This window comes from Nannobrachium achirus (assembly GCF_963921795.1).
Source record: "Nannobrachium achirus genome assembly, chromosome: 21".
Taxonomy (NCBI): domain Eukaryota; kingdom Metazoa; phylum Chordata; class Actinopteri; order Myctophiformes; family Myctophidae; genus Nannobrachium; species Nannobrachium achirus.
In genome coordinates, this window is record NC_137828.1 from 9,708,668 (window position 1) to 9,736,249 (window position 27,582).

Here is a 27,582-nt window from a genome sequence, read left to right on the forward strand (position 1 = left end):
TACCCACATGTTCTTAGTGCCCAGATGTCACACAATGTCCTGCATTTGAGTTGGGAACATAGCCTATACTTTTTTTTGGTGGGGAACATACAGATCCTTTTTTTTGGTTGGACGGGGAACATAGAACCTTTTTTGGGGGGAAGTGGGGAACATAGAACCTGGGGAACACAGAGGACCCCCCAAATACAAATGACAAAATACAAAAAAGTATTTCAAATACATTTATTTCAAATACTGCCCATCTCTGAGGATCTCCTTTTAGTTGACCTTGTACCAGTGATTTGTGCTGTCATGAAATTGTACTCTTTTCTATTGCAAAAAAATGCAAACTGCTAATAAACTCTTCAATCAAAAAACAAACACTCGCATTATTGAGACGGTGACCGTTAGCGATTCTAGATTTCCCAGGCTTCCTGAACGCATCGCAGACAGACAGTTCCATGTAAATATGAGCTGGTGCGTCGCTCCTGCACAACGTTTATGTCTCGTGACAAACGTAAAAGGATTTATTTGGTGTTACTTGGGGGAAATGGAGGTCTAAAGGTAAGCTAGGGGGTGTTATTGATCCCGAATCAGTCCGATCAGTTAATGATTGAATGTTAAGGCATTTATGCGGCTTTAGGTTTGGTTCATTGGTATTTTTAACGCTTCTGTGTTACGTTTACATCGGTGACCTATCCAATTGTGTTACCGCTATTTAATTATTTTTCCCCCCACAATGGAAAACTGTGAGCGTGATTTAGTATTACAGGGTTATGAAAATTAAATCAATTATATACAACCGAGTCCAATCAAGCTTTTACCAAAAACATATTTTTACCCCACTGAACTCGTGGTCACAGAATTATTTAGGGTAACCCATATCGGTGTAAACCCATCCCCTGATTATGTGTAGCTAACGTTAGCTTACTGAGCTAAAGTAGCCAGCCAACAAGTGAATGTGCTGAGCTGTTCCAATGACTGATTAATAATATTGGTTATTGATTATTGAGACACGTGACTCCCTGTCACAAAAAACTACAAAATGGCCCTTTTGATGCAAGCAGCTGGTGCTCCATCATAAGTCATGCATTTGTAGTTCTGTCTATTGATGATTGATTGATTGATTGATTGAAGACTTAATTAGAAGGTTGCATAGGAAAAGGTAGCTTCATGACAGTACAGTTCACTGGTACAAGGTCAACTTAAAAGGAGATCCTTGTAAGCTTTTCGGCTTATTTACACAGGAACCCTATCTGTAGTTCAATGGGTGATGTCTTTAGAGGTCTTGTCTGTCTGTGATGTACTTTTAGTTCAACTTCTGACATTAGTCATCAGTCAATGTGTAGTTCATCGGTCCATGTGTAGGCTATTTGTATCAGTAAGGCATTTATAGTTGTAGTTCCATCAGTCAATTTGTAGTTAACGGGTGTAGACTATACAGTGGTTCTCAAAGGGGGTCCTCGAGGGGGTTCCAGGGGGTCTTCAGCAAAATGTGTTGATACAGCATCAAAATAAATTTGAATCACTTAAAGGAGAATTGCAGACTACAGTCTATAACTTTGAGTTCACAAATGGAAACAAGGTTCCATTTGGTTTCAATTGGACAAGAGTTCATTCATTGACACAGAGGATTTTGCAGTGTTTAAATTGGGGTCCCACGGATAAACCTGGTATCAAATGGGGGTCCGGGGCCTAATGCAGATCAAACTCGGGGGGTGAACGTGTGTGTGTGTGTGTGTGTGTGTGTGTGTGTGTGTGTGTGTGTGTGTGTGTGTGTGTGTGTGTGTGTGTGTGTGTGTGTGTGTGTGTGTGAGAGAGAGAGCACTAGAGACTAATGATTAGGTTCCTGTTACAGAGTGAAAGTGGTTCCCTGTGTTTTAACTGTCACAGTGATCGTCTTACTCTCCTGAACACATTCTGTCAAAACTTAAAGGGGGTCTAAAGTGTCAAATAGCTATATTCTGATAGGAGTCATTCATTGTAGGGATGTCTAACAGGCTGATCCAGTCGTGTACGTGCAAAAGCGCGTGTTCATGCATGCTGCCACAATATTACAGAATTATTTTGTCACTTCCACAATACACACTAGGCATACAGGGGAGCAACATCTGTGGATTCAATCCTCCTCCCTGGGTTGAATCAAATCTGATTTCTAAATGAGTCTGAAAGCAGTAACCTGATGGAACCACCCACATCACATATCAAACTGTCCAAAACGTAACTTGCAGCACGACCTGAGCGCCACTGATGTCATTACAGAGTGCGAGAATTGCATTTTGAATTGCATTTTGAGAATTGCATTCAGACTGAGAAATTCAACGTCTTCTAGCACTTTGGGGGGATGCGATGCCTAAGGCAATATACTGTATGACAGGGTTCCCCAATAGGCGGCCAGCGGGCCATTTGCGGCCCGCGGGGGGCTACTGTCAGGCCCCCACCAACCCCAGTAATAATGGTGGTATAAGAGCAGCAACAACACTAGTACAGTATATCGTCGTTGTCGGGTGGAAACCTCGTATCTCCATTTGTACGTTCTTTGGCAAATCATACAAGGCTGTCGCACAAAAGTAGTGAAAACAGCAGATCTACAAGCACACAACGCCTCGCACCGCAAGGCGTTGTGTGCTTGTAGATCGGCTGTTTTCACTAGTTTAAATCATTTTTAAAATGATAAATTCAAAACAAACGGTTTTGGACATACAAGGTTTCCACCCGACAACGACAAAATATAACTCATGTAATTGGCCCACTGGCTTGTCATCTGAAATGGCAAATCTTTGAGTAGCAGCAGCGCTATAGAGAGAGAGAGATCTCTCTCTATAGCGTGCAATGAGGGCCTCTACAACTCTTTTTCCCAGGCTGAATCAGGGGCCCAGCACGTCCCTGGTTCTCAAGGTCCTATCTGCAGAGGAAAACACAAAGAGAGAACAGTCATGACGCCTACTTCGTTACCACGGTAACCAAAGAAGTGTCGACGCAGGGCGGCTTTGAGGTTGACGTTGTTAAAATCAGTCTGAGCACAGATCCCATCTGGGCATGTAACTTGCAAATGCAGTGTGAACAATCGGGCCAAAAGATCGGATTTGAGAAATAAATCACATTTAGGCTAGATCTGACTGCAGTCTAAATGGGGTCTGAAGGGGGCACGGTGGCGCAGTGGTTAGCGCTTCACCTCACAGCTAGAAGGTCCTGGGTTCGATTCCCGCCGGGGGACGCTGTGGGTGCTGGGGGGCGTGTTTCTCCCTCCGCATCATCAGCGCCCACACCCTAGGTGGGGTCGGCGATAGGGCCTTTCTGTGTGGAGTTTGCATGTTCTCCCTGTATCTCCTAGGGTTGATACCCTCACAAAAACATGCAGTAATCCTGGTCTCTAATGCCTCCCCCTGGCCAGCTGGGGCGCCTGATGGAGGGGAAAGGAACTGGTTGGAATAACGTGTTCCTTCCACGTGCTATGTCCATCCCGGGGAAATCCCCCCTGTCAGGTGAAAATAAACAACTTGGACTACTCATGCATTGAAGGAAGCATGAGGTTTGTCCGTTGTCTCCCCAGGCGTGGCAGAGGGAGAGCAGAGCCCAGGATTACATCGGCATTTGGCACTGGGTGAAAATGGGTTACAAAATTGTGGGATAAAAATTATAAAGAAAAAAAAAAAGAAAAAAGAAATAAATGGGGCCTGAAGATATATTTTATAGGCATATATTTAGAAAATAAAATACATTTTATGTTGAGGCCACTTCATTTTCCTGGTCGGTTTGATGCCAGTGCGAGTGCTGATTCATTCAAAGTGCATTATAGATAGACGCAGCATACTGTATCTATCATTTTGAGAGATGGATAAGTGCTATCTCTCAACATGCTGTTTTTGGGGCGGTATGTGGCGAGCGTTCAGGGTTCTGATGGTTCGGGGGAGGAACAGGAAACGGTTGGACAGCTGCTGGTACCTCTAAAGCCCCTTTTCGACTGCAGCTTTAACACCACACCACACCACACCGCACCGCATCATACGATCTACCTTTTCCATTACACAAAAGTAACCCTACCGGTAAGAAACAAATTGACCATTTTAACTGTGATTATAATACAACATAAACTTTTATTACAACTATCCTAAAGTATAATACACTATAATGGAGTATCACTGTGATTATAATACACTATAAAGTATTAATGTATTACTATGATAATTATAATACACTATAATAGATTATAAAAGTGGTTATAACACAATAGAATCTATTACCGTGTATTACAACTATATCCTGGTGGTCTAAATGAAAAGTCAGTGAGTGATCAGTCATTATGAAGTGTTTGGCCCTGTTTGGCCTAGCTCAGACCTACTCTAGATTGGATACTTTTTAGTACCATGTTTAGTACCACTTTCACACCACTCAACCCAGGTCCTTGTAGTGGAAAACCTGGCACAAGTGGGCGGTGTGGTGTGGAGTGGTGTGGTGTTGGGCCAGTGGAAAATGGGCTTAAGCTCTTACTACCAGATGGCAGGAGTTCAAAAAGATGGTGGGAAGGGTGGGAGGAGTCGGTCATTATGCTCATGGCCTTTCTGACACATTGGTCTGTGTATATGTCAGGTATTGGGGGACACACACACACACACACACACACACACACACACACACACACCTGTGGTCCTCTCCGCTGCTCTCACTATAGTACAGTATCCTCTAGTCTAGGGACTTGTGATCGCCAGTCCGTACAGTTTCCATGCAGTTTGTCAGGATGCTCTCAATGGTTCATCTATAGAATGTTGTCATAATAGAGGAAGGGGAATTCGCTTTCCACTTCAGTTTCACTTAACTTCAGTCTCCGCTAGAAGTCTAAGGTGCCCTCCACACTACAGGCGGTTGAGTTGGGGCTGCCGCTAGGATCAGCGGTGGCCGCACCGCGGTGAGACGCAAATACTCGCTCAGTGAGTAAACGCCGCGTGGTATTTCACAAAGATGACCCCAATCCATCTCTCACCGCCCGCGTACGCATGCACAAACGAGCGCGCTCGCGGGGGATTTCACGGGACCGCGCCCACTCGCCTCGCTGCCCCAAAACTTCGCTGCGCGCCCAAAATAGCCGCCCGCCTCCCATTGAAAATGAATTGCTAGGAGGCGGTGACTGCGCGTAGTGTGGAACCCCCATAGGCTTTCTTGGTGAGAGCTGTTTGTAGACGACTTCATGTCATCATCAGCAAAGTTCACCTCCAGGAACCATTTCCACAGCAGTGCCGTTGGTAATTGGGGTGTGCACACTGGGGTCTCTAATGACCATCTCTTTAGTTTGATCCACATTCAAGGACAAGTTGTTGTTGCTGTTGCACTACATGGCCAGTTTCTCCATCCCTGCACTGTGTCTCTCATCACCTTTAGTGAATATATCGTCGGTGTCGGGTGGAAACCATGTATGTCCAAAACCGTTCGTTTTGCATTTGTCATTTTAAAAATGATTCAAACTAGTGAAAACAGCCGATCTGCAAGCACACAACGCCTCGCACCGCGAGGCGTTGTGTGCTTGTAGATCTGCTGTTTTCACTACTTTTGTGCGACGGCCTTGTATGATGAAGCAGGGCTTTACTTTGCGAAAGAACGTTCACATTTGAAACTTGGAGATAGGAGGTTTCCACCCGACAGCGGCGATATGTTGCCTTCATTCTTCTCCAAAAACAAACAAGACAGACATAATCGACTGACATCACACCTGTTGATGTGCACAGAGCAGACTGTTCTTAGTAACCCGAGCACTATGGCCTAAGTATCAGGAGGCTATCTCCTGTTTCCTGCAGCTTGGTGTACAAGGACATGACTCTAGTGTGTCGCAGCCAGGGAGGGACTTACAGTATTACTCCCAGACAGTCCAACCATCATCAATGCTGCATGCCAAGCAGGGGATTGAACTATTGAACTCTGCAGTCTCCAATCCAATCCAACTTTATTTATAGAGCACATTTAAAAACAACAAAGTTGACCAAAGTGCTTTACAATAATCACAGCAAATCAGAAATAAAAACAATAAAGACAAAGATAAACATAAAAACACAGATAGGCATAAAATAGAAACTCAAATACAAACACAGATAAGACTCACTCTGGATTAAAAGCTTGGGAATAAAAATGTGTTTTAAGACGGGTTTTAAAAACAGAGTGAGGGTGCCAGTTTGATCGTGAGGGGGAGTTCATTCCAGAGCTTAGGGGCAGCTACAGAGAAGGCTCGATCACCCCTATGTACTACATTGGATCTAGGGACCACCAGTTGCAGCTTGCCTGCTGATCTCAATGTCCTTTTGGGGACATACAATTCGAGGAGATCAGAAATATAAGTTGGGGCTAATCCATGAAAAGATTTAAAAACAAACAATAAAATCTTAAACTTAATCCTAAAGGGCACACCCTCTAAGCACAAGACCACTGAGCTGGTGATGTGCACGGACCGTTGGCCAATTGGAAATCCTAGGTTATGTTATCCACTTAAAGGACGACATCACCACTTTTCAACCTATCTTCATATACTGTGTAATTGATCCTCACTAATGCTCACGATAAAATAGCGCAATTTATTTTCTACTCTGTCTAAAAACAGCAGTATCATTATGTTCAGATATTACGAGTTCAGTGACATTGCAACCAGCCGATATTAAGGAGTGCAAGGATCATCAAGATGTGTACACCCGGTGAATTATTGACACTGACTGTTAACTTGGTTTAACAGTTTCTGCTGTGTTTTGTGTTGTAACGATGTCAGCTAGGTCAGCAGCTTTGGTGTGCGTGCGGTCTACTCGTGTGTGCGTGTGTGCGTGCGTGTGTGTGTGGTCTACTCATCTGTCAGTGAATGTGAGTTGGGCTGAAAGCAACTGTTCATTATTTTCCTAGCTTTCATTCTATTGCTTTTAAAATTAATCGAATGATCAAACAATAGTCAAAATAGTTGCTCGACTTGAATATTGTCAGAGTGTTTATTACAGCGGGACCGTACCTATGTTCCCCAGGTTCTGTGTTCCCCAGGTTCTATGTTCCCCACTTACCCCCACAAAAAAGGTTCCCTGCTCATCCAAAAATGCAGAAAACATTCATTTCTAATTATTAATAAAACTCTAAACACACAATAATGGGGAGAAATTAAGAATACTAGTGGGACAGGGGGCACTAGTGACATCTGGGCACCATACTTTTGTTATGACTGGGCATCTGGATGAGTGGGCACGTGGACATCTGGGCACTAGGGACATGTGGGCATTTGGACGAGTGGGCACCTAGACGAGTGGGCACTTAGGGGTGGAGACATCTGGGCACTGTAGGGACATGAGGGCACCTGGGCAAATGGGCACCTAAATTAGGATTGCCCACATGTTCTTAGTGCCCGGATGTCCCACCATTTCCTGCCTTTGAGTTGAGAACATACAGTAGATCATTTTTTTTGGTTGAGTGGGGAACATAGAACCTTTTTTGGGGTAGGGTGGGTGGGGAACATAGAACCTGGGGAACATAGAACCTTTTTGGGTTGGAGCCGGAGGTGGGGAACATAGAACCTGGGGAACATAGAGCCTTTTTGGGGTGGAGGTGGGGAACATAGAACCTGGGGAACATAGAACCTTTTTGGGGTGGAGGTGGGGAACATACATAGAAACTGGGGAACATAGAACCTTTTTGGGGTGGAGGTGGGGAACATAGAACCTGGGGAACATAGAACCTTTTTGGGGTGGAGGTGGGGAACATACATAGAAACTGGGGAACATAGAACCTTTTTGGGGTGGAGGTGGGGAACATAGAACCTGGGGAACATAGAACCTTTTTGGGATGGAGGTGGGGAACATACATAGAACCTGGGGAACATAAAACCTTTTTGGGGTAGGGTGGGTGGGGAACATAGAACCTGGGGAACATGGAACCTGGGGAACATAGAACCTGGGGAACATAGAACCTGGGGAACATGGAACCCGGGGAACATAGAACCTGGGGAACATAGAACCTGGGGAACATGGAACCCGGGGAACAGAACCTGGGGAACATAGAACCTGGGGAACATATAGAACCTGGGGAACATAGAACCTGGGGAACATATAGAACCTGGGGAACATAGAACCTGGGGAACATAGAACCTGGGGAACATAGAACCTGGGGAACATGGAACCCGGGGAACATAGAACCTGGGGAACATAGAACCTGGGGAACATATAGAACCTGGGGAACATAGAACCTGGGGAACATATAGAACCTGGGGAACATAGAACCTGGGGAACATGGAACCTGGGGAACATGGAACCTGGGGAACATGGAACCTGGGGAACATAGAACCTGGGGAACATAGAACCTGGGGAACATAGAACCTGGGGAACATGGAACCTGGGGAACATGGAACCTGGGGAACATAGAACCTGGGGAACATAGGGTGGACCCCATTACGGCATCAGCGTGTCACAATTACAGCTACAGCCACTGCGTCCCTTGCTCTCTCTCTCGCTCCTCTCTCTCTCTCCTTGACTCCAAAACGCAATGAAAAAAATAAATAAAAATTCAGCAGTGTGCAACCAGCTTTAAGGCCCTTTCCCACTGGGTGCGATAACGGTAAAGAAAGATAACAATAAAAATATCCATTTCAATTGAAGTGGATGGCAGCGTCCACAGACTCCACACCACAACGATGAAGCTGTCATAATTGATCTGAACGCCAACATATTGTTATCTTTATGGTGTCCGGTGGGAATGACGCCTTGAGCCCTATTTCAGTATTTCATTCTGTGTTGTAGAACGGTGTCCCTCCAAAATACCGGAAACGGGCGATCTCCAAGCTCACAAAGCATTGCATAATGTTTGCAAGCTGTTAGATATGCTTTTTTTTTGCATTTTTGAGCGACACTGACGAAAATCTCCAACCCCCCCAAAAAATTGTTATTTATACAAATTGAATAGTCTCTCTCTCTCTCTCTAGCTGTGTAATGTAAGACGATGCTCTCTCGCCCACCATGACCGGTGCAACATGGAGGTATTTCTTCTATGGTTGCCTCTTCACCTCGGTCACCTGGTCCTTCCTCCTCTTCCTCTACTTCAACCTGGCGAGCGACCCCGCCCGCCTCCGCACCCCCCTGTTCCCCCGCAACAATGGACCCTTCCACCAGCAGCAGCCAATCACTAAGGTCCCTCAGAGGGCGGGCCGAAGGGCTCCGGGGGCCAACAAGGGAGCAGAGCTGTCCCCTGAGATGGGTTAGTGACCTTTTTTTATTTTTGCTTTTTGCTTTTTATCACTTTTTCTCCCCAATGTAGTCGTTATGCCTGTTAATCCCTCCCTACACACATCTCTGTCTGTCGTCACTGCTGTTGTATCCTATTGGCTCAACTGCCAGTGAGGAGCTCCCACCGGGACCATAGACTGTATAAAAGATATGGACAAAGCGAAGCCATTGGTTTCTATGCAGCGCAAATGACACAATATGGGTCCTTGGCATGGGTGTCGCCATCATAGATTGTAAAGGCACCAGAGGATGCTATTGGCTGCCAACGGTCACGTGCAACCGCAGGGATACATGCGAGAATGTGGTCGGAGCCTCCCGAAATACAGCACACGAAGAAGAACACAGCCGGCTGGTATCAGTTTAGTTGGCCACGCCCCCCGCAACTTTATCATCAATTTTAACATAAATGGGACCTTATTTTCACAAAACGCATATCATCGTGATTGAAAGGCAATTTTTAACTAGCGATAGGAACCATAAAGTATGTATGAAAGTGTTAATTAAGGTTAGAAAACGAAAGGGGAAAATTAATGGGGTCCAATGGAGAACAATTCTTTTTGCGATCGGCCGGGGGGGGGGGGGGGGAAACAGCGCAACTAGCGGCCAATCATAGGAAGTTTTCGTTCCGTATTGGAATCATTTTAAATTGGCGGAACTGTGCCTCTGACCGGGACACGATATCCGTAGGAGACGGGGTTGGATAAATTAGAAGGTGCGGCTTGTGATTGGCTGGAGCGGAGGTCGGGAGCGCTCGGCTGTGGTCACTTGGACCGTGCGGGTGAATGTTAACCTCTATGCCTAAACCTAACCCAAATCCCAACCCTAACCTCAGTAACCCTGACGCTGGTGAGTAGCTAACCAGCCGACGCTGGTGAACGGAAAACAAGCGCTCCTTCCCCCACCGTCTCCTACGCATTCCATAATAGCCACCGGGACAGCTCCTGTAGTACTCACCGTCCCCGCCTTGCTTCCCTTCCCCAAGCACAGGTCAATTCACCCTTTGTTAGCCTTCTGGTTGGTCCCTGACTGACCAATCAGCAGGCTCTATCTGCCTTGTCCCGCCCTGGTTCCACCTTTTTTATGTTGAAGTTGCTAAAACATATGTTTTGGAGAAATAAAAACATTTAAAAACATGCTGAGTCACTATACTGCCACTGAGCAGCTCCATTTGACTGAAACCAAGTTTGAAATTAGAATTGAACACACAGAATAACAATGCAAAGTAACTGAATTAAAATGGTAGTGGATGGAGTGTCCCACCGAATGTCCCACCAAGACACAGAAACCGATGGGTGTGAAGAGGGGCCGGACAAGGGGCGGGACTTGACAAAGGGTGAATTGTGTTTGTATGAACGCTCGGAAATAACCTTTTCTTTCTTCCTCCCCTCCAGGTATGATCTATACAGCATCAGACCAGCAGGTCAGAGATCAGGGTTATCACAAACACGCCTTCAATGTTCTCATCTCCAACAGACTGGGATCACACAGACAGCTACCAGACACCAGAGACTCACAGTAAGACTGTGTGTGCGTGCGCGCACAGACACACACACACACACACAGACACCCCCTCAGCCTTTTCGTAGATTCAATATAATTTCATTGTTTGACAGCAAAATCATCAGTGTATTTTGAATTCATGTCAATTAATGTTTTGAGATATTTAACCACTTGAACCGTCAATACTTAACTCATTTGCTGCCCCCTCCTGAGTTTCCCGAGTTATTACAGTTGTTAGAGGCCGCCAGGGCCCGAGCTTCCTGAGTTGGCAGACATTTTGAAAAAAAAAGAAAAAAAAAATCGAATAGTTTTTTTTCAAAAAAGAAAATTGGACCTCCAACAATGTAGTAGGCATGATCGCAATCGCAAAATTGTATGTTTAACCCCCATACCAACCACATCTTTCAAACATGGCAGAGAACATAATGGCTTCTATCTCATGAATGCCTGAACGGATTTCCAAGCGGTGCATGGTGCATGATCTAGGCATGGGCGTGCATGATCCGTGCACTAGAAATTACATGCTTTGGCATCCTGGTGCCATTTTGAAAAGGCAGCGAATGAGTTAATAAACTTGACCTTTCACTCTGTACTTAGGTCTGCTCTTTTTCCCCTCTACACTAAACCTCTTTGCCCAAAATAGCCGATCTACAAGCTCACAACGCGGCGTTTTGAGCTTGTAGATCTGCTATTTTTGGCTAAAGTTCTCAGAATATGGACACAAGGGTACAAGTGCTTAACATAAAAAAGTCACAAAGATTTGGAGGACCCCCTGTAGTAACTCTGAGGACCTGGACTCCCTGTTGAAGACCCCTGCTCTAGTTCATATAGCTAAATGAAATTAAACTCTTCAAAAGGCACGGCTCACTTCATTTTTCGCCTGCAGCAGAAAAGAATCTTCGCGTGCGCGAGTGGAGCCTCTGTGCATCCGAGCGGTAGAAAATCTGCATCCATGCGGGCCTGTTGGGTTTCAAGCACAAGACTACACACACGCCTATATTCTGTAATCCAGGGGTTCCCAAACATTTTTGTCTCAGGGCACCCCATAAATATTTTTTTAATCTGAGGCACCCCTACATTATAATTTTCACTCCCAGCTCCTGATATTTATAGCATATCATCGTTGTCGGGTGGAAACCTTGTATGTCCAAAACCGTTTGTTTTGTATTTATCATCTATAAAATGCACTAAACTAGTGAAAACAGCAGATCTACAAGCACACAACACCTGCTGTAATTATCAAGCCAAAGAAAAGAGCTTTGATATTTTACTTATGTGATTAATAACTCATTGGCTGCAGGGTTTAAAAAGCGTCTTTTCCACTTCACTGCTGAAGTTTTCTTACCTTTTACGTAGCGCACCTTCGCGGTTACAAAATAAAAAAATAAAAAAACTGAGCGAAATCCATTGAGCCGTCTCGGAGCTACGAGCGTCCATGTTTTCTCCGTAAACAAATGAAAACCAGATGCGGCCGTTGAGGAACACTTAGTCCCGCCCTCCCAGATACGGAAACGGATCAGTTTCCGGTACCAGAGCGGAAGTGCTTTTTATAAGGTGAAATGGGAACCACATCGCAGCGATCAAAGTCTCCAAAACTCGTCAAACTTGTCATGGGGCAGTGGGTAAGTTAAGTCAGATATTGTTAACACTTTAATGCCTATCCTGAAGATCATCGGGATATAAAAGAAGGGCGGTAATGTGCCTATCCTGAAGATCATCAGTAAATATACAGTATAACATGTTTATTATTAATCCTTACAGTACTGTCTAGGGACTCCATGTGTGACGCTACACTCGCGCATCACTTACCATTGGGCAAAGACGTGCACACGCAGCGAAAATCCTCCGTTGAGTCTCATTCATCTTGCTGCAAAGAAGCCTCTATCTCCAAACATTTTTTTTTATCCCAAAACCCAATTCTTTCACGGCAAAATAGCAACATAAACACTCGTCGGGAGTCGGCAGCCATGATCCATGTTGAGTCGCAAGACTTGTAATGTGACACCGGAAATATGTAAAGTCGCACGGAACGTTGCACGTTTTTCACTTTGACTCTTCAGAATAAAAGCGCCCGCCTATGGGAGGAAATCGCGGCAATCTACTAACTGCTGGGATCACTTCAAAATAAAAGACACCTAATGTGTGTGTGTGTGTGTGTGCGTTTGCGTGTGTGCGTGTGTGTGTGTCTGTGTGTCTGTGTGTGTGTGTGGGAACCCATGTACATGGACACCTGCTTTAGCTATAAATGGTCAAAATATCAGCCCCTTGCAAATGCCATCTCTGCTTGTGGTTATAATTGTAAAATTATCATTTTGATATTTGGTAGCCTGGGGCATGTTCATTCCATGTGTGTGAGAGGACTCCAACTTGCTGGACTGGCAAAAAAAAGCAGCAAAACAATTGGCTAAGTTCTGTGTCTGCCATCATTGGCAGTCACTTTATTTGGAAAAGACGGTGCCATCTATATCCATAGTTTATGTGTTTCATGATCTGCCCTATAGCATAGGGAATCAAGGACATTATTTGTGAACATGATCATTTGTACTGTACTGCATTGCCTCTTATTACTATTGGATTTTGATGATTTATGTCTCTAATCGTAATCCAATAAAATAATTAAAATGTGTTTGTGTCTGTGTGTGCAGGTGTAGGGGCAGAGTGTACCCGGAGGGACTACCTTCTGTGAGCGTAGTGATCTGCTTCTTCAACGAGGCGCTGTCGGCCCTGCTGCGCACCGTCCACAGCGTGGTGGACCGCACGCCCGCCTACCTGCTGCACGAAGTCATCCTGGTGGACGACCACAGCGAGCTGGGTGTGTACACACACTGACACACTACGAGATGGGTGTGTACACACACTGACACACTCAGGTAACACCACAGAGAGCTGGGTGTGTACACACACTGACACACTCAGGTAGGAGCTGGGTGTGTACACACACTGACACACTCAGGTAACACCACAGAGAGCTGGGTGTGTACACACACTGACACACTCAGGTAGGAGCTGGGTGTGTACACACACTGACACACTCAGGTAACACCACAACGAGCTGGGTGTGTACACACACTGACACACTCAGGTAACGGGGAGCTGGGTGTGTACACACACTGACACACTCAGGTAACACCACAGAGAGCTGGGTGTGTACACACACTGACACACTCAGGTAACACACAGCGAGCTGGGTGTGTACACACACTGACACACTCAGGTAACACCACACGAGCTGGGTGTGTACACACACTGACACACTCAGGTAACACCACACGAGCTGGGTGTGTACACACACTGACACACTCAGGTAACACCACAACGAGCTGGGTGTGTACACACACTGACACACTCAGGTAACACCACAACGAGCTGGGTGTGTACACACACTGACACACTCAGGTAACACCACAACGAGCTGGGTGTGTACACACACTGACACACTCAGGTAACACCACAACGACCTGGGTGTGTACACACACTGACACACTCAGGTAACACCACAACGAGCTGGGTTTGTACACACACTGACACACTCAGGTAACAGGGAGCTGGGTGTGTACACACACTGACACACTCAGGTAACACCACAGCGAGCTGGGTGTGTACACACACTGACACACTCAGGTAACAGGGAGCTGGGTGTGTACACACACTGACACACTCAGGTAACACCACAGAGAGATGGGTGTGTACACACACTGACACACTCAGGTAACACCACAACGAGCTGGGTGTGTACTCACACTGACACACTCAGGTAACACCACAGAGAGATGGGTGTGTACACACACTGACACACTCAAGTAACACCACAACGAGCTGGGTGTGTACACACACTGACACACTCAGGTAACGGGGAGCTGGGTGTGTACACACACTGACACACTCAGGTAACGGGGAGAGTGGGCGCCTCGTTGTGCCCAAAATGTTTAAAAAAATCACACTCGTGTGAACTGAGCGGTGGAGGCTGCGTGTGTGTGTGTGTGTGTGTGTGTGTGTGTGTGTGTGTGTGTGTGTGTGTGTGTGTGTGTGTGTGTGTGTGTGTGTGTGTGTGTGTGTGTGTGTGTGTGTGTGCGTGTGTGCGTGCGTAAGTGTGCCTGGCCCTATGGCCTGGCCTGAACAACAGCGCCCCTACCTTAAAGGAGTAGTTCACCCCCAAAATGACTTTTTTTCTATTGATTACTCATGCCATGGAGAGTAGAGTTCAATAATATTTGTAGTTTTTTGTCACATTCCTAAGACATAAATGTGATAACAATAAATTTACCCCCATTCATTTCGGATGGTGACCCGTTTCGAAACGGGTCACCATCCGGAATCAATGGGGGTAAATTTACTCAAATCAAATTTTTGTCTTAGAAATGTGACAAAAACCAAAAAATATTATTGAACTCTACTCTCCATGGCATGAGAAATCAATAGAAAAAAAGTCATTTTGGGGGTGAACTACTCCTTTAACATGTGTGGTCAGAAAAGGTATTGCAGGCTACATACACAGACAGACAGACACGCACGCATTCCCACACACACGGCCACGTATAGGAGACGGTGTGACCACCGCTCAAAAATATATATATCGTCGTTGTCGGGTGGAAACCTTTTATGTCCAAAACTCTTTGTTTTGCGTTTATCATTTTAAGAATGATTTAAACTAGTGAAAACAGCCGATCTTCAAGCACACAACGCCTCGCACCGTCGGGTCCGGCGGCGGCGAATCGCACATGAGTTCAGGGAAAACCCCACCCACACTGATCACAAGACGCTGATTCACAACGCTGATTCGTCGTACGGATTTCCAAACGAGGAAAACCTCTTCAGCGAGAGCAACACCAGACTCCCTGAATCATAGACATAGAAAGGTAGACGCCTCCTTCGACTCTGATGCATGTGCATCGAGAGACTAAGGGAATCACGTGTGCATTGCTTCCACGTGCGTCACACATAGGGAAGTTGCTAGGCCAATCAGAGGTAGGTGGGGGCGGGTCTTTACGTACGCAGCCTGTAAGAACAGCTGAGCCGCGCAACATCAGAACTGGCTCTGTTGAATTGAATTATAGTCCTTGGATAAGTCCCGGAAAAGTCGCGCTGTGATTGGCCAGTAGTCACTTTGACTGACAGCGTTCCCTTAGTTTTTCCAGGATGTCCGGACTACAACTGTTGCACGTCGCTCCAATGAACTGCAGAGGCGAACGAGGCATCTAGCTCTTTATATCTGTGCCCTGCATCGCCCAAACACAATTTTAAAGGGGTGTGGCTAGCGATTCAGGGTCTGAACCAGGCTAATGAAGCAGGGCTTTACCTTGTGAAAAAAACGTACAAATTTGAAACTTGGAGATTCAAGGTTTCTGCCTGACAGTGGCAGATATTTGGAACTATTGTAATGTAGACACGATTAGATCATAAAGGTCATGACATTAATTTTTTTATGCTTTTTTTTTTTTATGTTTCCTGACCTCAATTACACCCCAAAAAATGGAACTTTCAACATTCAGAGTTTTTTGGAGCTGTGTGAAACTTCCTAAACTTCGGCACGCTACTAGTCCCACAGTTTTGCCACCACACACTCGCGCCATATGTCAAATCGACCGGCTTACTCGGGAATCGTGGGCTAGTAACTTGCTAAGAGAAAGGTTCAATAGTTTAATTGATATTAATTTATTAGTGAATTAATTTTCCCCATTGACTTATAATGGGAATCGCAAAAACTCACATTCAATTATTTGTCTCTCGCAAACCATAGGGGCTAGAGTTTCAAGACTTGGAGAGGAGGTTCATAATGATTTCAAGGATTAAATAAAAAATAATTGTGTCATTTGGCCGCATGGTGGCGCCATAACACCCCACTTTACGTTTTGGCCTGTAACTCTTGAACCGTAGGTCGGAAAATTAAAAATATTTTTTCCCTGGATTCCTTGGGTCATGACGCATCTCCCCATATAGGCCACGCCCATTTGTGCCATGATAGATTTTCCGCCATCTTGAATTTTCTCCAAAACACCCTTTTTCCTCCTTTTCCTACATATTTTCTTCAAATGTCACAAAAATCGGTACACATGATCCACACACACACACACACACACACACACACACACACACACACAGCTCCACTTCACACGGGTGTGATTTTTTAATTTTTTTTCTGTAATCTGTAGTTTATTTTTTTGAATACTTAGGCTCAGAAAAGTGAGTTCATTGGTTGGTCTCTGGACGAACGCATCATCGTCCAGGGGGAGGGTGTGATTGTATCACCTTTTCTGGTAACTTTCCACTGTGTTTGCATCGTTCCAATTAACCATTACTTGTTACTTTGCACTGTTTGTATCGTTCCAATTAACCATTACTTGTTACTTTGCACTGTTTGTATCGTTCCAATTCACCATGTTTTACCATTTAAATGCAACAGAACAGAGAGAGAGAAACACATGCAATGGCTCACTGGAGTGGAGTTTTCAGTTTTAACATTTTAATACACGTTTTAAGGACCAGGACAAAGACATGAAAAAACAGCATGTCATAATTGCTTTAAACATTCGACAAATAAGGTTGAATATTTATACAATTCTTCCAAATTGTTACAAAACCTGTAAAATGAATGGGGGTAAATTTACTCGAACCAAATTTTGTCTTAGGAATGTGACATTCAAGACAAAATTGGTTCGAGTAAATTTACCTCCATTCATTGATTCCGGATGGGGACCCGTATCGAAATGGGTCCCCATCCGGTAAGAATGGGGGTAAATTTATTGTTATCAAATTTTTGTCTTAGGAATGCGACAAAAAACTAAAAATATTATTGAACTCTACTCTCCATGGCATGAGTAATCAATAGAAAAAAAGTCATTTTTGGGGTGAACTACTCCTTTAATCATAAAACAAACTCAAACAATCTTGTAGGGGAAAAGGAAATTCTAATTTGCTTGTGGGGAAATTCACTCACTCATATAAAATCAAATAACACACACGCGCGTTGACTGTTGTTGACTGTTGTGTACTGTGCTGTGTGTCAGAGGACCTGAAGGAGACCTTGGACAGGTATGTGCAGCAGTCCCTCCAGAAGAACCTGGTGAAGGTGGTGAGGAACCAGAAGAGAGAAGGCCTCATCCGAGGACGCATGATTGGAGCCTCTCATGCTACCGGTGAGACCTCACCCCTCCTTTAAAAAAAAATAAAAAATTATCCCACGGTTTTGCAACCCATTTTCTCACCCAGTGCCAACTACCTAACCTGTAGTCCTGGTTTCCGCTCTCACCCTGCCGCGCCAGGGGAATTGGGGAGCGCTTCTATCACAAAAACATTTGGAGGACCCCCTGTAGTAACTCTGAGGACCCCCTAGGGGTCCCGGGCCCCCTGTTGAAGACCCCTGCCCTAGTGTTTGTGTGTGCTGACAGAACCCTCGCTAAAAACCCCAGGGCAAAAATCCACTCGTCCGAGACAGTTTGCCCTCCTGGCCCCAAAGTTGTGGAATAAACTCCCTGTCGCACTTAGAACAACAGACTCACTCGCTAGCTTTCGTGGTGGACTGAAGACTCACCTCTTCAGACTCCACCTAAACCCATAGCACTACTGAAACACTCAATGACCATACATGAAGCTAGTTAGCATTTGTTTTTAGGTTTTTAGAACCTTTTTTTCTTGACTGATTATATTGTTTTCTAGATAGATATTCATTTGCATTTGTTATATTGCTATTGATGTACTGACATATTATCTTGTTTATTATTGTGATGTTTTATCTGCTTATTGTAAGTCGCTTTGGATTAAAAGCGTCTGCTAAATGCCTAAACTGTAAACTGTGTGCGTGTGCGTGTGTGTGTGTGCGTGTGTGTGTGTGTGTGTGTGTGTGTGTGTGTGTGTGTGCGTGTGTGTGTAGGTGAGGTCCTGGTGTTCCTGGACAGCCACTGTGAGGTGAACCAGGCGTGGCTGGAGCCTCTGCTGTCCGTCCTGCAGCAGGACAGACGGACGGCCGTCTGTCCGGTGATCGACATCATCTCGGCCGACACGCTGGCCTACAGCCCCTCCCCCCTGGTCAGGGGGGGCTTCAACTGGGGGCTGCACTTCAAGTGGGAGCCGCTGCCCCAGAACCAGCTGGACCGCGACCCCACGCTGCCCATCAGGTAACGACATAGACTTAGGGCTGTCACAATTATTACATAATCGTCTAATCGCAATTATTTTACATAATCGCGATTATTTTTCATAATCGTCATAATCGTGAATGTTGAAAATGTTTCATATATAAGTAAAAAATAGTGGAAATAGCAGATCTACAAGCTCACAACGCGTCGCATCGCGACGCTTTGTGAGCTTGTAGATCGGCTATTTCCACTATCAATGTTATTTTTTAAGTAGAAAGTTGTCAAATATGTCCATTATTTCTTTGTATATTTAGGTTATGTGTCATATCTACCATGTGCAACTTCAAAGCCTAAAAGCCAAACAGAAATGTAATTATCAACGACAAAAACACAATTAAATCGTTAATCGCAATTATTTGAGTGACAATTAATCGTCATGTAAAATGTCATATCGTGACAGCCCTACATAGACTGAATAAAAGATATGGACAAAGCGAAGCCATTGGTTTCTATGCAGCGCAAATGTCACAATATGGGTCCTTGGCATGGGTGTTGCCATCATAGATTGTAAAGGCACCAGAGGAGGCTATTGGCTGCCAACGGTCACGTGCAACCGCAGGGATACATGGGAGAATGGGGTCGGAGCCTCCCGAAATACAACACACAAAGAAGAACACAGCCGGCTGGTATCAGTTTAGTTGGCCACGCCCCCCCGCAACTTTATCATCAATTTTAACATAAATGGGACCTTATTTTTTTCACAAAACACATATCATGGTGATTGAAAGGCAATTTTTAATTAGCGATAGGAACCATAAAGTATTCATGAAAATTGTAATTAAGGTTAGAACACGAAAGGGGAAAATGAATGGGATCCAATGGAGAGCAATTCTTAGGATAGGATTAGGAAGACAATAGGAAGTTTTAGTTCCGTATTGGAGTCATTTTAAATCGGCGGAACTATGCCCCTGGGTAACTAGAGCATGCACAGACTTCGTGTCCCAGCTGGACTACGGGGACACCGTCGTCACTGTCGTGCCAAAACCTCTTAACTCCATTTTCGAGGTTTTTGATTTTTGGCATAATATAAATCAGGCAGGGTTCCCACGGTCATGAAATTCCTGGAAATATTTTGAAATTAGAAAAAATATTTTTCCAGTACTGGAAAAGTTTTGGAATTGATCAAAAGGGTCCTGGAAGGTCCTGGAAAAAAATAGCTATGCATTGTCTTTGGTTATTGATTTTGTTAATACCTCTGAAATGACAAATTAAACATGGGCCAAATTGTCAAATATTAGAGGCAGAACTTGTGAAAATAGCCGATCTACATGCCGCGAGGCGTTGTGAGCATGTAGATCTGCTATTTTCACAATAGAACCGTGTTATACAAAATTCCTCAACTCTTAGTGCTCGTCAGGGTGCCGGGTCCCCAGTTAAAACATGATTATTTCGGGGGTCACAGCCTGAAAAGGTTGAGAACCACTGGCATACACTGCCTGTCTTTGGGCATTGCGCATAGGAGTAAGCAACCTGTTATTGAGCTGAATTATTGTTATATAGTCCTAGAAATTGGGTTAAATATTCTGGAAAAGTTTGGGAAATTAATTGGTAAAATTGTGTGGGAACTGGGAACCCTGATAAGGGCTATTGAACACCCTTTACATCTGAGTGTTGGTTAAAATAATATTGAACCAATGAAAAGTAGTAAAAACCCTAGGCCAGCGGGCGCCCCCTGCTTTTCTAATGGTCTATCTGTCTCTACCTGTGTGACTCCCAGGTCTCCCACCATGGCAGGTGGTCTGTTTGCCATAAACAGGAAGTATTTCAACGAGCTGGGCCAATACGACGCCGGGATGGACATTTGGGGCGGAGAGAACTTGGAGATTTCCTTCAGGGTGATGCCACCACTTCTATAATCCACACGCACGCACGCACGCACGCACGCACGCACGCACGCACGCACGCACGCACGCACGCACGCACGCACGCACGCACGCACGCACGCACGCACGCACACACACACACACACACACACACACACACACACACACACATTTTAACAATTGATTCAGATGAATGAATAGTTCCTCTGTGTGTCTCAGATCTGGATGTGTGGAGGCCAGCTGCTAATAGTTCCTCTGTGTGTCTCAGATCTGGATGTGTGGACTGGAGGGCAGCTGCTAATAGTTTAATAGATGAATGAATAGTTCTTCTGTGTGTCTCAGATCTGGATGTGTGGAGGGCAGCTGCTAATAGTTTAATAGATGAATGAATAGCTCCTCTGTGTGTCTCAGATCTGGATGTGTGGAGGGCAGCTGCTAATAGTTCCATGCTCCAGAGTGGGTCACATCTTCAGGAAGAGACGTCCGTACGGGTCCCCGGGGGGCCAGGACACCATGGCCCACAATTCACTGCGGCTAGCGCACGTTTGGATGGACGAATATAAGGTACACACGTGCAGAATAATAATTGCGACCGTCAGGTCGCAGTTGCGGGTACTATCAAAACCTCGACCAGCTGTCCGTCCGTCAGTCCGTCTGTCACACGTCACACGACAAACCTTTGCCTGCTCATATCTCAGCAACCGTTGCCCCGATCCATGCCAAATTTTGCATACACACTCCTTGCCTGCCAAACCACAACCTCCACCATCAAGTCTCACTTGACCCTCTTCTAGCGCCACCATGAGGCCGATTCTTGCAAAACACGTGTATGGACACTGCTCCTACAATGTTTGCCCTAAAATCATGCAAATCGGTACACAGTATGTCTACACTCATGTCATAAACATGGATCTGTCCCATATAGTACCACCATCAGGCTGATCACATTTTTGGACACTGCTCCTACAGATTTTACCCTAAAATCACGCAAAGCGGTACACAGTATATCTACAGTTATGTCATCAACATGGATCTGTCCCATTTAGCGCCACCATCAGGCCGGTTTTAACATGCGACCTGACGGTCGCTTATCTCCCGATTTAGGGAGTCTTACTGGTAATAATATAGTTGGGTCGTTTATGGCACTTCCGTGACCGTGGAGAGCAAAGGTCCGTTTCTCAATGGATTTGTCATCTAGGAGGATTATTAAACAAATTTAGCCGGGGTGTATTTTTAAAAAGGGCGGGGAATCTTTTTTTGCGACTTTTTGGGGTTGAGGAATCCATAATTGATGTTGATTTAATGATTTAACTTGTTTTTAAACCGATCCAAGATGGCTGCCGACTACCAGCTCTGAAAGGTCATTTTTTTAACATTGTCGGGTCGAAAAAAACTAGCACAAATGTTCACAATTTTTTCAAAAACAGCAGATCTACAAGCTCGCTTGTGAGCTTGTATACCTGCTTTTTATTTTGTTTTAATAGTAATAAAATAATGGTTAGAGTGGTTAAAATCTAAAGTGCATTGGGGGCTAAATGGGGGGTAATTACTGTCTGTGCTGTGGGTCCAATCAGGAGCATTATTACTTTACTGTCTGTGCTGTGGGTCCATCCAATCAGGAGCAGTATCTGTCTCTGCGTCCGGAGCTGCGTGGGCGGGACTACGGCGACATCAGCGAGCGCGTGGCGCTCCGGGACCGGCTGAAGTGCCACTCCTTCCGGTGGTACCTGGAGACCGTCTACCCAGAGATGGCCCACAGCGACAAGATACAGCGACAGCAGTTCAACAAGAGTCTGAGACGAGCTGCCGTCCTGCAGGCTGGCCGGGTACCTGTCTGTCTGTCTGTCTGTCTGTCTCAGAAAATCGTGTGTTTTAATCTGTTCCCATTAGGGCTGTCCAGGGTTCCCACGGTCATGAAATTCCTAGAAATATTTTGAAATTAGAAAAATATTTTTCCAGTACTGGAAAAGTTTTGGAATTGATCAAGGGGTCCTGGAAGGTCCTGGAAAAAAATAGCTATGCATTGTCTTTGGTTATTGATTTTGTTAATACCTCTGAAATGACAAATTAAACATGGGCCAAATTGTCAAATATTAGAGGCAGAAATTGTGAAAATAGCAGATCTACATGCTCACAACGCCTCGCAAAACGCGAGGCGTTGTGAGCATGTAGATCTGCTATTTTCACAATAGAACAGTGTTATACACAATTCCTCAACTCTTAGTGCTCGTCAGGGTGCCGGGTCCCCAGTTAAAATATGATTATTTCAGGGGTCACAGCCTGAAAAGGTTGAGAACCACTGGCATACACTACCTGTCTTTGGGCATTGCGCATAGGAGTAAGCGACTTGTTATTGAGCTGAATTATTGTTATATAGTCCTGGAAATTGGGTTAAATATTCTGGGAAATATTTGGAAAAGTTTTGGAAATTAATTGGTAAAAATGTGTGGGAACTCTGGCTGTCACAATTTTGACATAATTGTCTAATAACCATTATTTGACATAATCGCGATTATATTTCATAATCGTCATCATCGTTTCCATGTTGAAAAATAGTGGAAACAGCAGATCTAAAAGCTCACAACGCGTCACATTGCGACGCGTTGTGAGCTTGTAGATCGCTATTTCCACTATCAATGTTATTTTTTTAAGTATAAAGTTATAAAGATATAAAGATAGTATAAAATAAAGATATGATATAATTTCTTTGTATATTTATGTTATCTGTCGTATCTGCCATGTGCAACTTCAAAGTGCGTGCCTGCGTGTGTGTGTGTGTGTAGTTAGTGAATGTGTTCTCAGGTCATTGTTTGGTGGCTCAGGGCAGAGCCAGTCAGAAGGGAGGGGCTGTGGTGCTGAGATCATGTGACCCGCGGGACCCGGAACAGGTGGGCGCACGCGCATTGTTATGGGAAAAATATATATATTAAAGCAATAAGCCACAAGAGGCGAGTGGTTACCGGGGTAGTATACACCGGCTGAGAGGCGTTGGGAAACACGAGGCGTCAGCCGAGTGTTTCCGAGAGTGAGCTTTCTTAACCAAAGTGTTAAAATATCATCAGCTGGAGCAGACCATCGCACAGCTAGGCTACAGATGTAAACTTTTGGTTTTTATCTTTGGGAGCCTAGGGCATGTGCACAAGCTGGTTGTGAGGGGCCTTCAAATGGCCGGCCTCCCCAAAAGGAGAGCCAAACAATTAGCAAGGTACTGCTCTGTATCAGCTATTATAGGAAGCCGCTCCATTTGGAGAGGCGTTGTTATCTTTACCCATGATTGTTGTCTGCTGTGCTTGACATGTATGCTAACAGTATTGTATGTAACAATGTTCTGCACTTTGTAACTGGCAGTTTTCCTAATTATCTGACTGCACTGATATTGTTTATGTCCTTTGTACGAGGCATTCTTGTACTTCTGCTTATGTGGACATAAATAAACATTTCAAATGTGTGCGTGTGTGCGTGCGTGCGTGTGTGTGTGCGTGTGTGTGTGCGTGCCTGCGTGCGTGCGTGCGTGCAGGTGTGGTCCTACAACGAGGACAGTGAGTTGGTTCTTGCAGGCTTGTTGTGTCTGGACGTGTCTGAGGTGCGCTCCTCGGACACGCCTCGCCTGATGAAGTGTCACGGATCTGGAGGCTCTCAGCAGTGGAACCTGGGGGTGAGATGATGATGCGGAGCCCTTGTAGATCTGTATTTTATTTTTAATAGCCAACACATAAATGGACAGGGTTCCCACGGTCATGAAATTCCTGGGAATATTTTGAAATTAGAAAAATATTTTTCCAGTACTGGAAAGGTTTTGGAATTGATCAAGGGGTCCTGGAAGGTCCTGGAAAAAATAGCTTTGCATTGTCTTTGGTTATTGATTTTGTTAATACCTCTGAAATGACAAATTAAACATTGGCCAAATTGTCAAATATTAGAGGCAGAAATTGTGAAAATAGCCGATCTACATGCTCACAATTGCGAGGCGTTGTGAGCATGTAGATCGTCTATTTTCACTATAGAAACGTGTTATACAAAATTCCTCAACTCTTAGTGCTCGTCAGGGTGCCGGGTCCCCAGTTAAAATATGATTATTTCAGGGGTCACAGCCTGAAAAGGTTGAGAACCACTGGCATACACTACCTGTCTTTAGGCATATTGCACATAAGAGTAAGCGACTTGTTATTGAGCTGAATTATTGTTATATAGTCCTGGAAATTGGGTTGAATATTCTGGAAAAGTTTTGGAAAGGTTTTGGAAATTAATTGGTAAAAATGTGTGGGAACCCTGTGAAAATTCCAGCGGAGCCCTTGTAGATCTGTATTTTTTTTTTAATAGCCAACACATAAATGGATAAAGAACCAGTCAGATAACACAATGATTTTTTTTTTATCCCTCCATTTTTCTTCTTTCTTCATTTCAAGGACCCCTAGTTTGCAATGCATTTGGCCACAGACCTCCATTGTATTTCTATATTTTTTATATCTGGGACCCAGATATTTATATTTTATTTAATGACCTCACAAAATGAAAATACTATATTTTGCATGCTTTTAGAGCATGTCCGTGGTCATAATGGAGACATAATTAACACATTTGTTGCAATCAATTAAATATCTTTGAAGGTCCAAGATGCCATGGTCTCCATAGACTTCCATGTAATTCATAGTGCACGGATCATGCACTCCCATGCCTAGATCATGCACCACGTGTGTGCACGCTGTCCACAGCTTTCAAACAAAAAAAATCCGCTTGGAAATCCGTTAAGGCATTCATGAGATATCAGCCATTATGTTTTTTTACATTATGTAAACAAACATGGCTGCCATGTTTGAAAGATGGGGTTTGTTATGGAGGTTAAACATGCAATTTCGCAATCGCGATCATGCTAAGTACATTTTTGGAGGTCATTACAAAAAAAAAAAAAGAATCTTAAAAAACGTCCCAAACTCGGGAAACTCGGGGTTGGGACCAGATGTGTTAACAATAGATGCCACTCAAAAAACCCTAAAAGTCCAATCGTAATCAATCTTAATCTAATCCAAGATGACGGCTGGAACGGTGTGTTATAAAGATCCCTGTTTTAAACGTTTACTGTTACTAAAGAGTGAGGTAAAGCATTGTAACAAGCATGCTTCGTCACTGCCTCTCTCTCTCTCTCTCTCTCTCTCTCTCTCTCTCTCTCTCTCTCTGCTGTAGAAGTCTAATCGTCTGTACCAGGTTTCGGTTGGTCAGTGCCTGTCCGTACTTCAGCCAATGGGAGCCAAGGGCTACGTGGCCATGGCGATCTGTGACGGCTCGGAGGCACAGCAGTGGCAGCTGGAGGGCTGACGTGGATGAGGTCACTGAACGTCGTTCCTTGAGGGCTGCGCGTAGACACAGACACGTAGACACCTCGTTGGCCGCTGGAGTTTGTCGGGGCGATGCGTCTTTCTTCGCGGGCGCTACGTATATTTAGACCAGGGGATAATACTGATATTTTCACAAATTGGTACCACCCACGGTGACCGTAAGTTTTTTACATTTGTGTCTTCCTACATGTCTCTAGTTTATATTTTGGTATGATAACCCTTTCTGAGAAGTAGCTTAATTGATGTTATCAGCCGTTAGAGTCGGTGTCCCATTAACCTTACATTACAGGGAAAAAAGCTAAAAATAATCTGCTTTAAGTAGCATATGAGTGGTCAAACTAGGGTTTTTTTTCATGATTCTGAATCCATTGCAAGCATTTGTTTTGCACGAAAAACATTCCTTGGGCTAAAACGGCCCCCTCAAATCTTTTCATCCCTTTTTCAAACCACTAAACCGTCGTTTTTAGCACAAGGAATGTTTTTTGTGCAAAACAGATGCTTGCAATGGATTCAGAATCATGAAAAACCCCTAGTTTGACTCCTCATAATGCTACTTAAAGCAGTTTTTTTTTTACCTTTTTTTCCCTGTAATGTAAAGTTAATGGGACACCGACTATAGCGGGTGATAACATCAATTAAGCTACTTCCCAGAAAGGGTTATCATACCAAAATATAAACTAGAGACATGTACGAAGAAGAAAATCCAAAAATGTTACGGGTGGTACCAAAATTTGTATTATCCCCTTGTACTGCATAGTCGCATAGAAATTTGCCTAGTTCCCATCCATTTCTCATCTCCGGGACTTCAGTGGTATGTATTTCCCCCGGATTTCTTTCTTTTTTTTTTAAGCCAATCACAACACATATTTGTAAATTGAACGGTACTCCTGCCAAATTCTGGTACTTCCATTTAGACACTCAACTGGCTTAGCCAGTGTGCATGAAAATATAGCCAACATATCGCTGTTGTCGGGTATGTCCAAAACCGTTCGTTTTGTATTTATCGTTATAAAAATGATCTAAACTAGTGAAAATAGCCGCCTCGCAGCGCGAGGTGTTGTGTGCTTGTAGACAAGATTCTCTGCTTGTAGATCAGCTATTTTCACTAGTTTTGTGCAAGTCTAGTCTTGTGTGATGAACCAGGGCTTTGCTTTACGGAAAAAAACACAAATTTGAAACTCAGAGATACAAGGTTTTCTTCCCGACAGCGACGATGTAAACCAAGCCGCTCCGCATGCCCCTTATGAGCTCCCCTCTACAACAGGGGTTTTCAAAGTGGGTGACGGGGCACCCTGGGGTGCTGTGACGGCAGTGCAGGGGTGCTGTGAGATAATTTGATAATATTTGGAATTTATTTAGACACTTGAACAAATATTTAGTATTTTAAACTTGAAGTACAAAGTTATTTTCAGTCAGTTCTAACCAAAATGCCTATTATCTCAACGTTTTCCTCGCAACATAATCACTAAAATATCGTCACTGTCGGGCAGAAACCTCGTATCGCCAAGTTTTAAATGTGTACATCTTTTGGTGAAGCAAAGCCCTGCTTCATCATACAAGACTGTCACACAAAACTAGTGAAAAC

General features: G+C 44.4%; 1 protein-coding gene across 1 annotated transcript; it reads left to right on the forward strand.

The window, feature by feature from the left end:
* Window positions 1–430: 430 nt before the first annotated feature.
* Window positions 431–27,582, forward strand: galnt11 (UDP-N-acetyl-alpha-D-galactosamine:polypeptide N-acetylgalactosaminyltransferase 11 (GalNAc-T11)). The gene is made up of 12 exons (XM_080752439.1): window positions 431–543; window positions 8,909–9,180; window positions 10,601–10,724; window positions 13,355–13,521; window positions 17,714–17,842; window positions 18,577–18,820; window positions 20,559–20,676; window positions 21,076–21,228; window positions 22,284–22,490; window positions 23,448–23,552; window positions 24,182–24,319; window positions 25,846–27,582. Exons 2-12 carry the CDS (start codon window positions 8,943–8,945, stop codon window positions 25,975–25,977), a joined length of 1,755 nt encoding a protein of 584 aa, XP_080608565.1. The 5' UTR covers window positions 431–543; window positions 8,909–8,942; the 3' UTR covers window positions 25,978–27,582.